Raw genomic sequence first — 15,125 nt, 5'->3', positions numbered from 1 at the left:
ATGGGGTGTTGTGTGTAGAATTCTGAAGAAAAAAATGAATTTAATCCATTTTGGAAGAAGGCTGTAACATAACAAAATGTGGATAAAGTGATGCGCTGTGAAATCTTTCCGGATGCACTGTATGTACAGGGTTGTCCAGATCTAATTATGCAGCTCCAGCTCATCTGGATGACTTTGATGTATGTGGGGACGATTCCAGTTCGGTACGAAGACAATTCTTCATGTCGTCAGTTTGCACACTTCAATTGTCTGGGAGTTTTCGGGTGATTTTCTATGTAGTAAACTTAAGTTATGAAAATTGCATAATTGTATCTGGACCTCCCTATAATATATAAAATGTGTGTATATATTGTGACAGTTGATGGCGCAACACCAGCACTTAACCTGACACATACAGAAGCCAGATGCACTCTGATCAAAGCGCACGCTTTTATTTCACAGCTCACACCGCACAATGCACCATAAACAACTCCAAGTCCTTTTTTCTTTCTTTTTCTTCTTCTCTGCTGCCCTCACTCCTCCACTCGCAAGCTCCCTGAATGGAGTGAGGCAGCCCCTTTTATAATGCACCAGGATGTGCTCCCCTTCCTGCAGCACTACCTGGTGTGGTGGAAGTGCTACATACCATGGCTTCTGAAGCATCCAGGTGCCCCCTGGTTTTGGCCACGGGTCCCCACAGGGTTGAGCTTCCCAGCTTTGTGGTTTCCATGCAATCCCCAGAAGGCTGCCCTCTTGTGTCCCGGGGTAGGAATTGCTCCACTCCCAGTCCCCTGCTTCTCCAGGCCTCCCAGTGGGGCAAGGTCCCCGGTAGTCTATCACAATGTGTGTGTACGCAAAGTTACAACGGCATGCACCTAGTTCCCACCCATCATATTCGAACATAATTCATTCAGTTGCGGGCGCCAGGTAGGAAGTAAGTAACTAAGCCAGTCCATATCTGGGAACATTCATTCATATACCCGCATGTTTGGTCAGCTTAGGGTCACCAGCTAAACTAACCCTGATGCCTTTGGGATGTTGAGGAAAAATTGAAGTACCAAAAGAAAAATATGCAAACTCCACACTGACCGTGAAGAGGCTCACTACCGTAAAATAATAAAAAAGAAAAATGCCACTAGGCCGCATCTGATTCATTATGGGAGTCTATGAATATCTGGTACACCCCCACCATACATCTCCGTGATCCTTGGTCATGTACAGACCCCAAACTTGAAGCTACTACTTCAGGTTTAACTGCATGACTTAAAGTTGTTGTCTTTTGGTACATTAGAGACCACTTACTAGTTTCTCCCACACCATTGACAACAAAATTTGGAGTTCCAGCTTCTTCAGGCAGCCCGAGCAGGTTGAGTGACTTGCTGTGGATCAGACGGCGAGCTGATGAAGGATTTCTGTTTCCATCCCCATTGTGCTTGTAAGCCAGTGATTTTAGTCCCTAATAATGTGTGTTAAGCACCCTGTGCCCCTGCTTGTCCTTTCCGTTCGCATTGATGAGGGTTTCGTATGGCCAACTCCATTCCTCACAGGATTATTGGCTTACCTTGCACAACATTTCACTCGTCAGGAGCTACAGGATCTCATGGTGAGCCCTGGCCTCCCAAGCAGTGAATAGAATGAGGCCATTAGAAGGACCCCAAAGGCATTAGGAATAATGTCCTCCAGCTCTGATGATGGATTGGTGGCTTACAGTTTGTATTTGTTGAACTGACCAGTTCTTTTCAGTTTTAAGCGAATAACTAAAATCTTATCTGCGTCCACCATTAACTGGTAGTGTCTTCTTGCAGGCTCCTTGTATGTCATGAATATATTTCACCTTTTACCAAATTTAAGATGAATTGTTTTAGGGTGGTGCTGCAGTTAGTGGTGTTGCCTCCTGAATCCTGTGGTCTGGGTTTGAATCAAATGCCTAGTCGTTGTCTTTGTGGAGTTTATATTCTCCATATGTCTGCAGATGTTAGGCGAGGACCTAACTGGCATGTTTATGAATGACTGGTACCCCTTCCTGCCTAACCCTGAGCTAAATGCTGGCAGCACAGGCTTTGAGCCCAACGTGATTGTAAAGTGAATCGGGCCGGTTTGACTAATGTTAGTTTATGATCATTATTTATTTTTAATGATGTGGGTATAAATGTAAGTAGGCTCTGTGAATGGACTGGCACCTCTTTCAGGTGAACCCAGTCCTGAAAGACTGGTACTGCCCTCTCCTCCACAACCTTTACATGGAATAAGTAGATGTGAGAATTTTTTTTTTTTTTTGTATGTTAAATATTTTGAAAGATTCAAATGCCTGTAAAATGCATCATGCAATTTGCACATTTTTTTGTACTTCATAAAGGAAAATATCCAGTAGTAAGAATATATTATAACATCCATCCATCCATTATCCAACCCGCTATATCCTAACTACAGGGTCACGGGGGGTCTGCTGGAGCCAATCTCAGCCAGCACAAGGCAGGAAACAAACCCCGGGAAGGGCGCCAGCCCACCGCAGTATTTTATATAATTTTCAGATCCGTTTAGTCCGGGCCACAGTGAGGGTAGGAATTGTGCCTCCATGAAACGAGAGCTACTAATCAAATGAGACAACACGATTCATTCACTTAACTAAATGGTTTAGATTTACAAAATTTTCTTTTACAAAACCCTGCAGTGAAGGAGGCTCTCCAGAAACTGGACTTGTCATACCCGTCTTGAGCCTTCACATGTCACAGTAGGGGGGTTCAGACTCCTGTACTAAACCCACAAGCCTTCAGGAGCCAACTGGTGTGCTTCTTTGGCACCATAGTCTAAATCTTATATGGTAGGTTGCATTATTTACGGTAAAGCTTGATTTTTACTTTAGATGCTCAAACACTCTTACTTGAATTCTGAGTCACAGAGGGCTGAAGCTTATCCTGGCAGCACTGGATACGAGGCATGAGTCGCCTCCATTAAAACTTGCTTTCCCTGGCCGGAGGATGTTTGGGGGGCTTGGGTAAGAAAATCAACACTTTTGTAAATATCCAATGTGTCAGAATGAGAGAAATAACAAGTCGCAGCATTAAACAGCATGCATCATTAATAGTGGGAAATTGATTCTAATATTAAAATTGCTCTCTAATAAAACTTTGGAACAAAAACCTGCAGCCCTTCTCTAGCATCTGTGAGGTGTTTGTGTGTGTGTGTGTGTGTGTGTGTGTGTATATATATATATATATATATATATATATATATATATATATATATATATATACACACACACACACACACATATATATATATATATATATATATATATATATATATATATATATATATATATGTATGTGTGTGTGTGTGTGTGTGTGTGTGTGTGTGTGTATATATATATATATATATATGTGTGTGTGTATATGTATGTATGTGCTTTATCAGGTTTTGTTGCCTCCGCACAGTAATTGTAGTAATAAGAAGGCTGTAAATCTTGACAGTTTGAAGATATAAACTAAAATTAAGCGAGACACATGCAAAAGTTTCAGGTAGGTAACCAAATAACGTACATCTCTCTCTCTCTCTCTCTCTCTCTCTCTCTCTCTCTCTCTCTCTCTCTCTGCCAAAGCGGGAAATGGCCAGTGTCGCTATAATTTGACCAGCTGATGTCCATTTTTTTTTTCCTGATTTCGGGATTTGGCCAGCCAGTTAGCGAAACAGCACGGGCCGGTCGGCCAAAGTCGGGGAAAAAAAAGACTTGAGCAGCGATTTGATGCGCACTTAGTAGTACAATTGCATCGAGTGTAGCCTTAGCGGCTCGTGTTCAAAAAGCGGACGCCACTTGGTTGTTTCACAATAATTAAGATTAGGTATATAAGTAGGTTTCATACTTCTGTTATCATTTTAGCCCTAAAATAATGACTTAACAGCAGGGACCTATTTTATTGACCTTAAGGTTAGTGTTTGGGCGAGAGGAAGGCCGTCTCAAGTGGCGTTCGCTTTCTGGACAAGCTTCGCCTTGAGCAGTTTCTCGTACAGAATGGAAAAGTCACATCTGAAAGTTTTTAAGCATCTTCGCACCTTGAGCAGGCAGTCTCTTACATCAGCGCGTCGGATTTTGGCCATGGAGTTCTCGCCTTTTCACGAAATGGCCGGCTAAAGTAGCATATACGCTGGTCATTTGTAGTAATTCGGACTTTAGCCACACCTCGCGGCCAAAGTGCGAAACGGCCGGCCAATTCGGGAACCGGCTGAACTTCAGGTTTTGGAAGATAGATCTCTCTCTGTCTGTGTGTGTGTATATATATCTTTATATCTATCTACAGTATATAGATATTGTGAGGTAAATTGAGGCTGATGACGGCAGATATTCAATGACAGACACCGAGGCCAGAAGTTGTGTTAACTGCACAGTAGTCTTTTTACTAATAACGTTTTCTGTAACCACTTGTCTATGATATCTCAACCCCACTGTGGAGCCCCCTGATGCCTGGGAATACTACCAATCATTATTACATTTATTTCAATACATAGCAGTTATATAGGGTGGTCCAGATCTAATTATGCAATTTTCATTACGCTATATCTTACTAAGTTTATTACATAGAAAATCGCCCGAAAAATCTCGGACCATCGAGAAGTGTGCGAACTGAAGAATCGTCTTCACGCTGAACTGGAATTGTCCCCGCATAAATCAGTCATCCATACGATCTGGATCTGCATAATTAGATCTCGACCACCCAGTATACACGGAAAGATACAGAATATATATATATATATATATATCTCTATCCTAAGCCTAAAAGTGCAACGATTTTTTGTCACGTTTTAAATCGGGCTTATTTTAAAACCTACATATACCTGTATATGTTTGGTATCATTCTTTTCAGAATTTATCGAACTTTTATGTGATGTTTAGATTTTCAGATTCTTATTCCGTTTCTAAATTATAAACTGAAATATCAAGAACTCTCATGTTTCGACAGATTTAACCATGCCCAGGCCCGGAAATAAAAGACAAAGAGTAGACCACAAAGACCGCTGCTGTACAGGCTTTTAAATGTTCTAAGTGCTGCGCGAGATGAAGATCGTGCGGCATGGCAGTAGCAGCAAACCAGCAGATGATCGAGCAAAGAGGAGGTAAAAAATAAAAATGTATTTGTTTCCCATTGTATCGCCGTTTTAAGAGGGGGTTTCGGAGGAGCGACTGCGTCTCCTTGGGGTGCGTTCACAATGGTGCTCTTCAACGCCAGGGGCAGAGACACGAAGTGGCTGGTGCATCGCGCAGACCGGTTTTGGCAAGCAAAGCCAGCGGGGAGTAAGCCCCTTAGTAGGAGTATATATGAAACATAAGGAGTTGAGTTAAACAAATAAAATATTCCTTGTTTTATGATTAAGAAATTGAAATACACAGACTAAAAATTGAATTTCAAATTGATGGACCCTGAATTTTAGCTTATTGTATGTTTGGGCAGCAAAAATTATTAAATCTACCAATGCACCAACATGGAAAAATAAGGAAATTCTAAAATCCCAAGTATAATGTGACAAAGCCGTGAGTTACATAACACTTTATTTTTTCCTCTACCCGAAGGGTGCAGTAAGGGACAGTTAGAAAATCCAAAAAATTTCAGTAACTTGGAAATGTAAGAAAGTGTAAACGTGGTTAAGTTAAAAAGGCTGTAAATACAATGAATATTTATAAACTGCAAGTAATAAGGATAAAGAAAAATTTAGTCTGGAATGGCTCAACACCATTTCAATATCACTTTAGTGATGCAGCAGGAAATCATTCAACCGGCTATTTTACAATCTGATTATCGATTGTACTGTACAATATGATACAATAAATTACATTAATTTGAGCATAACTTTGAAAGAAGTGAACAACTTCCATAACGGTATTTGAAATGAATCGCATTGGGTCAAGTGAAGTAAAGAAGCTGCACAGAGGGACAGATTAACACGGGGGTGTCTGCTCACTCGTACCGATATACGCTCCGGTAGGATAAACGGCTGTCAGCTATCATCGCTTATAAATCCCTAGGAGTGTGTATTGCGTGCGCATTTGTGGGTGGCTCCGTGTGTGCCTACGTGTGTATCTCATGCAAACATTTTGAAAATCGGTAGGCCTGGTCCTCTAAACGGCAGCAAAAATCCTTGTAGAATTAAACATTCTATGGCAGTTCTCGTTGGCCATCAGTCAGACCGTTTTCGGAGAATTTGGAGATGAGTACTGGACCCCGAAACAGTAAACGGGGAGCGTGTAGCAATACAATAACGATGCAACTTGTTTGAAAAAGAGAATTTTTTTATATATTGTCGTACGTACGCATCCACAGACACGCACAACGACACGGCGCTAAAATAAACTTGTCTCGACGTTTTTGGATGTCATTGAGTTCAAATCTATAGACTTAACGTTTGATTTGATTGATGGACTGAAAGCCAGAAGTCCACATGACCATCATCATCAGGTCCTTCCATGAAAACCCTAAATCCAAAGAGGACTGTTTGACTTATGTTAGGTAGAATGCCCAGAGGGGACTGGGCGGTCTCGTGGTCTGGAACCCCTACAGATTTTATTTTTTTCTCCAGCCTTTGGAGTTTTTTTTTTTGTTTTTTCTGTCCACCCTGGCCATCGGACCTTACTCTTATTCTATGTTAATTAATGTTGACTTATGTTTATTTTCTATTGTGTCTTCTATTTCTCTATTCATTTTGTAAAGCACTTTGAGCTACATTTTTTTTTTGTATGAATATGTGCTATATAAATAAATGTTGATTGATTGATTAACGTGAGAGCGAATTTTTAACCCCGCCATCAAACTTTAATTTTCATGGAAGTAAAATAAAATCTCAAAACAACTCTGGCTTTTTAGCTTATATTTCTACGGAACGGTTAATCCAAAATCAACAAACATACACTGAAAAATAAGAAATACTAAAATCACAAGACTGTACGGTTGCAAAACCCGGAGTTAAATTTGATATCTTCTGGTCGTCCCTTTTTATTTTTTCTAACAAAAGAAGCGTTAAATAATCAAAAGTAAGACAATCTAACAAATTCCAGTAATTGAAAACCATGGAAATAGAAGAGAAAAAGCGTAAACCCGCGGCAAGGAAGAAAGTGAAATAGCAGGGAATACGTATACAGTAATATATAAATGGGAAGAAGAAACGAAATAACGATAAGAGGAAAGACCAAACAAAATGAAGATGCTACACACAATATAGTAGTTATTTAAAAAGGTGATAAAAATGAGTCATTTAGTAATATGATTCTTTATTTCTACAAGAAAAGAGTGAAAGCAAAATGACAAATGCTGCACCCAGACACTTAATAACTTGACAAAAGTGACCGAGCAGGTGCCCGCTGCTTTTAAACGCGCGGCCATTCTGTGCCCAGGTGAATTCCGTTGTTTCCAACCTTTCACTTGTTACCTTTTGTGTGACCCAACGGAAAGCAGAAGTGAAATTAGGCGACAACGTCTAAAACAAACAATGACGTTATTAACGTTGCATGTTTTACACAGTTTTTATGATGTATACTCACTAGTCCATTCATGTAGTCAGTCTGTAAGTGTAATATTCACCAAAAAAGAGGAAGAAGAAATCAATAAGACGATTAGATAAGCTAAAACGTCAGTTATTATTTAAAACATTATTTGGATTTAAAAATAAACGGTGCAGACTCTTTGAAAAACGCAAGCGGTCAATGCGCTGATAAACTGAGAAGCCATCCTGCCAGCTGTGAGGCGGCGACTGGGTCGAAGGCTGCGCTGCTCGCAGAGGATTGTGGGGTGAACGGGAAAGACGAGCCGCCCTGAGCGCCAGTTTTGAGCGCAGAAGTTTATTTCTTAAGCGCGCGGCTCAGGGACGGCGGTAGCAAACCTGCAGACGTCTTTTGAAAATTTGGGGGTTAGTGGAAGTAAGTGTGCATGAGTGCAAATGGGTAAATAGAACTACTATGAGCGAATTTTCTTTTATTGCTTGACAATGCTAAACATTACCACAACACGCTCTCCTGCAAACACATACACAGTAGTCCCGTGTGGGCAGACTATGGGTAGTGTGGACTTGTGAAAACCCAATTAATTAAAGTATACTGGCCCATGTGTGTTTGGGGGTGCTGCTTCAATGGGAGACAGCCCCCAACACAGTTCCTCTAGTGACCTAAATGGGTTAATCGCTGGCAATGCAAATTCAATAAATCCCTCATTGGCCCAGTGATGGCTTGGTAACGCTAGGCCTATGTTATGTTGTTTCCCACTTTTTAATGTTGTTACAGAGTAACACTGCAAATAAAGATTGCTGGTGGGTTTTAGATTTTGAGTATAAATAATCTAAACTTCAGAAAATATTTTTATTTTGGCTAAAACGCACATTGCATTAAAGAGGCGTGTAATTTATGACAGCGTTTCCAATGTCCTCGGGCTGAGGCAAAGCCATATTCCGGATTCTCGCGAGGTCTCCCTTGTGCCCAGTGCTGCTTTAGTGTAGGCCGGGGACCTGGGGCAGTAACCATGAGCCCAGAAACGTGGCGACGTTGATGCACACTCCTCATTTCTCGTGGCTGTTATAATTAAATTTCCATCTTTAACAACATATGTGAAAGACGCCAACAACGCAGCCTCCTTTCAAGTGTGTCTATATGTTTGGGTGAATAAGGCTCTAGTTTAGGGCAGCAAGAGGTAGTAAAAATGACCAGAGGTAAATGTTTTACATTTATTTAAAAAAAAAATTGAAAAAACGGTGGCATCAGGGGACTGGAATTGTTCAGCAGGCTCACCCTTCTTAAGTGTAGCCCTGGATGCAGGATAGGCCCTATAATGGAAAGAATACAGTATGCTATAAAAAAAAAGTTTACAAAATAAAACCCTGCTGCAATTACACAACCAGAGCAAATTTAGAGTCGTTAAAATACCAAACCTGTTTATGATCTGGATAGAAAATGGATTGTCCATCGAACTCGGAAAGCAACCAGCCAATAGCAGCCAGGCCGTGGAGCTGGGCATGCGGTGTCGTGAGACAGCAGTGCCAATCACAACACAAACATCCATCAGTTTTGTGCACCCATTTGATTCCAGTTTAAGCTTTCCGTGCAACTGAAGCGAATCCGGCTTCCTATTTTTAGACGTTGCTTACAAAATATTTTTCTTCGGTCCGATGCTGCCATCTATTGGCTGAATGTCGAACTTTAAATGACCCTTTCGATTGATTTGACTCTATCCATTTTTACTTCCGTGTAAATGGCAGTTGGTGATTAGGTTAGAATTTCCCTGTCGATGTGAGTTCAGATTCTGATTCCGTGGAGTTCAAAATGACGACCAGAGCTGATTTTTGCCATAGTGGCTGCATGGAAACCTGCGGTGCAACGCAATCTTCCAGAAAAACAGATCTGTCTTTTTCAAACAAGTTGCATTCGCTTAAACCTTTTAACAGACTCGAGTAGTGGACGAAAAAATAGACTTAATCTCCATATTTTTCAAAAACGATTTGATTGATGTGCAATGATATCGGTTTAATTTTTAAAAAGCAATTTTGCAGAATAGGATCAGGCATATCGATTTTTAGAATTTTTGCACGAGTAATTTTTGAAACGCCTTATTTAAATGCACATGTCCAAATTCAAAATGCATTGTGCGCGCACAGACCTGCGCACGCGTACACCTGCCATTAGATAATCAAAGAAATGAAGTCCGATAGCTGACTGATTCTTTTCCCTACTAGAGCACACGCAGGTGGATGAAGAGAAAGAAATGAATATAAAAACGCACCTCGATCTGTAAAGATAGATGTGCACTTCTCTACAGAGCTGTCTATCTGTGCGACTTTAACATTTGACCCCCAAAGTTTCAAATTATATATGATTGAAGTTTCTACTTCATTAAATTTCCTGTTCATTTGCGTATACGTAATAAATATACAAGTTAATGCACTTGATTGGATATTGTCGATTGGAGTGGAGTCGATTGTAAAATCTTCTGTTGAGTAAAGTGAAATGTACTTGTAAGTCACTCTTTTTAAAATTCTGGTTAATCTTTAAGGGTGTGTTATGGTTCTGTACGGGGTTGTGTGAGCCCTCCTAGCACCATTGATTGTTTTGACAAAGAACGGTTTAATTCTAGTAAGTGTTCTTCGCATGTGAAGTTAGTTCTTTGTGTTTTGAAATATTTCCTAAAATAGAGTTAATATTTTCTTCATGTATGTCAGTGCCCTGCTAGGCAGACTAACAGTTTAAGAAAACCGCCTGTGTTGTTGTAGGCAGACTAACCGAGTCCTTTTAAATCCATGAGCCTTTGGCATTTCACAGAGCTGCTGTTCCCATCTAGCCAGCCATTGTCTAACCCGCTGAATCCGAATAGGGTCACGGGGGTCTGCTGGAGCCAATCCCAGCCAACACAGGGCACAAGGCCGGAACCAATCCCGGGCAGGGTTGTTCCCATCTATTCATAGTTTATTACTGCATGGAGACTGTTACGGATCTAAATAAATTTAATGTTCCTCCTGAAATCTTCATGTGGATGGGAACTAAAAATGGTTCCCCTATGACCAGCGGTTCTCAAACTTTCGTATTTCGCGACCCCCCAACCCCTTTTCTACCTGGAATAGTTCTCCGCCCCTTGTATAATACACGATAGATGAGAATAACCCACGATACACCTAACAAAGGTATGATACTCGTGCGGTGTCGCGGTATCCTATCATTTTTACTTCCATAAGATTTGCATGTGTCCGGCTAACTTCAATGAAATATTTGCAATTTTTTTTTTTAAGTGCTTTAATAACTGTTAAAATGCCTTGTGTAGTTTTTGGTAGTAATTCTAATCTCAAAAACAAAGAAGAAATTATTCTTATTTAATTTTTTTTATGCAAAGAAACGATTAAATATGTTTTAATTTTTAAAAATCTCGTAAACGAGGACACCCATGAAGTCCATCTGCGCGAGACGAACGTATTTTCGACCTACAAATCTTATACCGCTGTTAGTTGTATCATGAAAATAAAACAATACGCAGTAAATTATTACAATACAATACAGTTTATTTTTGTATAGCCCAAAATCACACAGGATGTGCCGCAATGGGCTTTAACAGGCCCTGCCTTTTGACAGCCCCCCAGCCTTGACTCTCTGAGAAGACAAGGAAAAACTCCCAATAAAAACCTTGTAGGAAAATGGAAGAAACCTCGGGAAAGGCAGTTCAAAGAGAGACCCCTTTCCAGGTAGGTTGGGCGTGCAGTGGGTGTCAAAAGTAGGGGGTCAATACAATACACAGAACAATTCCTTAAGACAGCATAATAATAAAAATTTTTAGAAGTACGGTTTAACAGTAGATGATATGACATAATTAGGTTTGGATATTTTAGAGTCCTGAGACCTCATCCATCTAGCTGCCTCCCCATTTGGCCATGCCACGGCTGAAACGTTGCTCCGATGAAAGGACCCCTCTTTCCCATGATTCCTGTGATCCTCCATCAGGGATGACTTTACCATAGGCAGGCAAACAACTTGGCAGGTGGGCCGTGGCACCAATTGCCACATTTGGGTATTATTGAACTCAGTTTGGCAAAATTGGCTACGCTGCCATTGTGGTGCAGTCGCGCCGCATTGTCACCTGATCTACGGTTACCCGAATGTTGGCGACAGGTACCGATACGCCTCGAACTTTCTGAAATGAAATACGCGACTATAAAAGCAGCAGCAGCAGCGGCGCCGCCCGCCATAGAAACAAACTTCAAATAGAAAAGGAGCTCCGAGTGTCTCGATATCTCGAATATCAAAGCAAACCTGGACAGGCTGTGTACTTTAAAGCAGGCACATATTAGCCATTAGATCTATGCCTTTGAAATGTTTTATTTAAATTTTAGTTATAATGCATTTGTTGTGATTATATGCGTCCAAATTTAAATTTGAAATAAAAACGTAAAAAATTAATTTTGATGTCCTTGTTTATTTATCTGACGCCCCCCTTGTACAGCTTCAGCGCCCAAAACAAACACTCGGGCACCATTATTTTAAGAGTGTACTGTAATGGCCATTCCGTATCGTTTTTAATGTCGAGGTTGTGGAGTAGTGGACCGACCGACCGACAGAATCGGGGGCTCGAGAAGAACTAAATCTGAGCAGAACGCCTGCTTGTCGCACACAACTGGGTCCGTTTAGAGATGGCCGTCAACTAACTAGCTGCACGGCGGTGTAAGGGAACTGAACCACCTCAAGAAAACGTACAGATTACACGTTCAGCGACCAGGGGAGCAAAACTCGAATCCCTAAAAACGGAAATCTCTGCGCCAACACTGTTAAACCAAAAATGGAGATGATACGGCCAAGAAAACCAACCGTTCTTTAGTCGTTAAAGAGTAAACTAATTGTCCGCTAAAGAATGTTACATAGCACTGCACTAAAGATAATAAAGTGCTTCAACAGCGCATAAAGAAACCAAATGTTTCTAGGGTGTGTGCATGTGTGTGTTTATTTGTTTAAATACTTGTCATACCACTTCTTGATGACACGTTTACTTCAATATACGCTCTTAAAAATGAGAGTTCTTTAATGGCAGTATATGGGTGTTTACTGGGGTTCTCACGGTGGATCATCTTCCATATCTTCCTGTCCTTGTCATCTTGTTCTGTCACCCCCATCACCTGCATGTCCTCTCTCATCACATCCATAAACCTTAGCTTAGCCCTTCCTCTTCCTTGGCAGCTCTGTCCTTGGCACCCTTCACTCCGTATACCCCTCATCTCTTCTCTGCACATGTCCAAACCAACGCAATCTCGCCTCTCTGACTTTTTCTCCCAACCGTCCCACCTGAGCTGACCCTCTAATGTCCTCATTTCTAATTCTGTCCATCCTCATCACACCCAATGCCAATCTTCACATCTTCAATTTTGCCACCTGCAGCTCTGTCTCCTGTGCCACCGTCTCCTACCCATATAACATAGCTGGTCTCACTACCGTCCTGTAGACCTTCTCTTTCACTCTTACTGATATCCGAGCAGACGACGACTGGGTTGTGTGGTTCCTCCTAGATCCATTGCTTGACAAAGCTTTCATTCTGAGAAGAGTTCCTTAGATATAAAGTTGGTTCTTTGCTCTTTTTTGGATTTACATTAGGGCGGCACGGTGGCGCAGTGGTAGCGCTGCTGCCTCGCAGTTAGGAGACCCGGGTTCGCTTCCCGGGTCCTCCCTGCGTGGAGTTTGCATGTTCTCCTTGTCTGCGTGGGTTTCCTCCGGGTGCTCCGGTTTCCTCCCACAATCCAAAGACATGCAGGTTAGGTGGATTGGCGATTCTAAATTGGCCCTAGTGTGTGCTTGGTGTGTGGGTGTGTTTGTGTGTGTCCTGCGGTGGGTTGGCACCCTGCCCAGGATTGGTTCCTGCCTTGTGCCCTGTGTTGGCTGGGATTGGCTCCAGCAGACCCCCGTGACCCTATTCGGATTCAGCGGGTTAGACAATGGATGGATGGATTTACATTAGCAGATGATTTGGTATAACGTGTAAACTCTAAATAGGCAGGGGTTGGACTTGACAAGTATGCTAACATTTTTTAAACTGCTATGTGACAATAGTTTATATCTAAACTAATCGACAGACCCGATATTTTGCACTTTTATAACCGTGAAATATGACAGTTAAACATCGACAGCATGTAGATAGCGATTGTACTTCTGATGAAGGTTCGTTTAAATAATAATAATACATTTTATTTATATAGCGCCTTTCCCATGCTCCAGGCACTTCAGATTTTAAGAAAGAACGGCAGGGTATATTGTACTAAACCAGATAAATAAATAAAGAGTAAGACATTAAATTCAGAGAAATAAAATGAAACATTACGTTAATTATAACACAATGTATTCGGTAAACCGTGGCCGCCTTTAATAATAATATATCCTCCTTGTGGCCGCTGAGTTTTAATTACTCAACGCACACAACTGAAAGGTCTATCTCGTCCTTTAATTGAAACTGTTGTTATGTTTCTTTTTATTGCCAGCAGCAATAAATTAGGTAATGTAAAAAGGTTTTTTTTTTTTATTTCCAAATTCCTTTTATCGGCTCAGTGACATAACCGATGGCCTGGCAACGGCATACCTGCTGTGGGACAACACAGAGCCCGTGTCCTTGTAATCTGCTGTTTCCTTAACGCCGACTTCTTGAATGCGAGGCCCATCAGGCGCGACCACACCCCTCAAATGACAGCAAGTCACCTCAACAGAACAATCGGCGGGACAAGATCAGGCAAAACAAGGGATTCGTCAACGCGTGGTGCAACCGCTGATATGTTTATTGACTCTTATTTATGATGGCTCGGGTGGAGCACTTCGCTGAGATTCATTTTCGAGTTGTCAATTATTGAAACGGCTGTTGCGTCGAACCTACCTATCGGACAACTGCTGCTCGGCCGAATAAAATGTCTTGGATTATATGCATCAAAGTCATGTTATTTTTGCTACATATGCACGTTACAGGTAAGTTTTGCTTATTTTCAAATTCCAGTTGGTTGCGTGTTACATCACTTGGTGAAATACTTAAATGAATAAATTTAACATTTCTTAAGAAAACGTTATGAATTAGATATAAAACTACTGTTCTAAGTGTTAAATGACAGTCATTTATAATTCAAAATATCCAGCGGGCTTTACGCGCAAGAGAAGAAGCAACCACAAGGCTGAACTGCTCCGCTTAGTAGCTCGATGACTGCCGCTGTTCTTATTAATTACACGGCCTGGAAGATCAGGATCATCTTCTATATTACCAGGGAGATCCAATGCTTTAAAAGTTAAACAATTAAAAACGATCAATAATTTGAAAAATTGTTTTCTACAGTTTGATGTGAATGTTGCCAGGTCCAACTGTAATCTTTAAAAGGTGCTCTCAATGGTAATTTTCACAATTTGTTTGACAATAATCATTCCTTTGTTAGATTGCGGGCGAGTTTTTACCGAGTTCAATATCTGTACACCGGTATTTTAAGTTCGTAGATGCTACAGTGTGAGTTTGCTTGGGTAGTTTTCATCTTTGTGTTCCCTTCTTAATATCTAGACACTAGGGCATCTTTTCTCTCTCTCCTTTTTTTTTTTTTTTAACTCATTTCTTGCAGTTTATCCAGTTTTCTATTGTTATATACCCCCACCCCCCAAAATCTCTCCCCCCATTCTCTCACTCTCTCGG

At 41.1% G+C, this 15,125-nt stretch overlaps 1 protein-coding gene across 1 annotated transcript in view; it reads left to right on the top strand.

Moving 5' to 3' along the window:
• Nucleotides 1-14,130: 14,130 nt before the first annotated feature.
• Nucleotides 14,131-15,125, top strand: part of LOC120540293 (cadherin-related family member 4-like) — a 51,003-nt gene continuing 50,008 nt past the window's right edge. Inside the window, exon 1 of the mRNA XM_039770931.1 lies at nucleotides 14,131-14,422. Coding sequence (XP_039626865.1) covers nucleotides 14,365-14,422 — 58 coding nt within the window. The 5' untranslated portion in view covers nucleotides 14,131-14,364. The remainder of the gene's footprint in view (nucleotides 14,423-15,125) is intronic.

Source organism: Polypterus senegalus, chromosome 12 (assembly GCF_016835505.1).
Source record: "Polypterus senegalus isolate Bchr_013 chromosome 12, ASM1683550v1, whole genome shotgun sequence".
NCBI lineage: Eukaryota > Metazoa > Chordata > Cladistia > Polypteriformes > Polypteridae > Polypterus > Polypterus senegalus.
The sequence above is the reverse complement of the archived record's forward strand: the minus strand, read 5'-3'. Positions and strand labels throughout refer to the sequence as shown.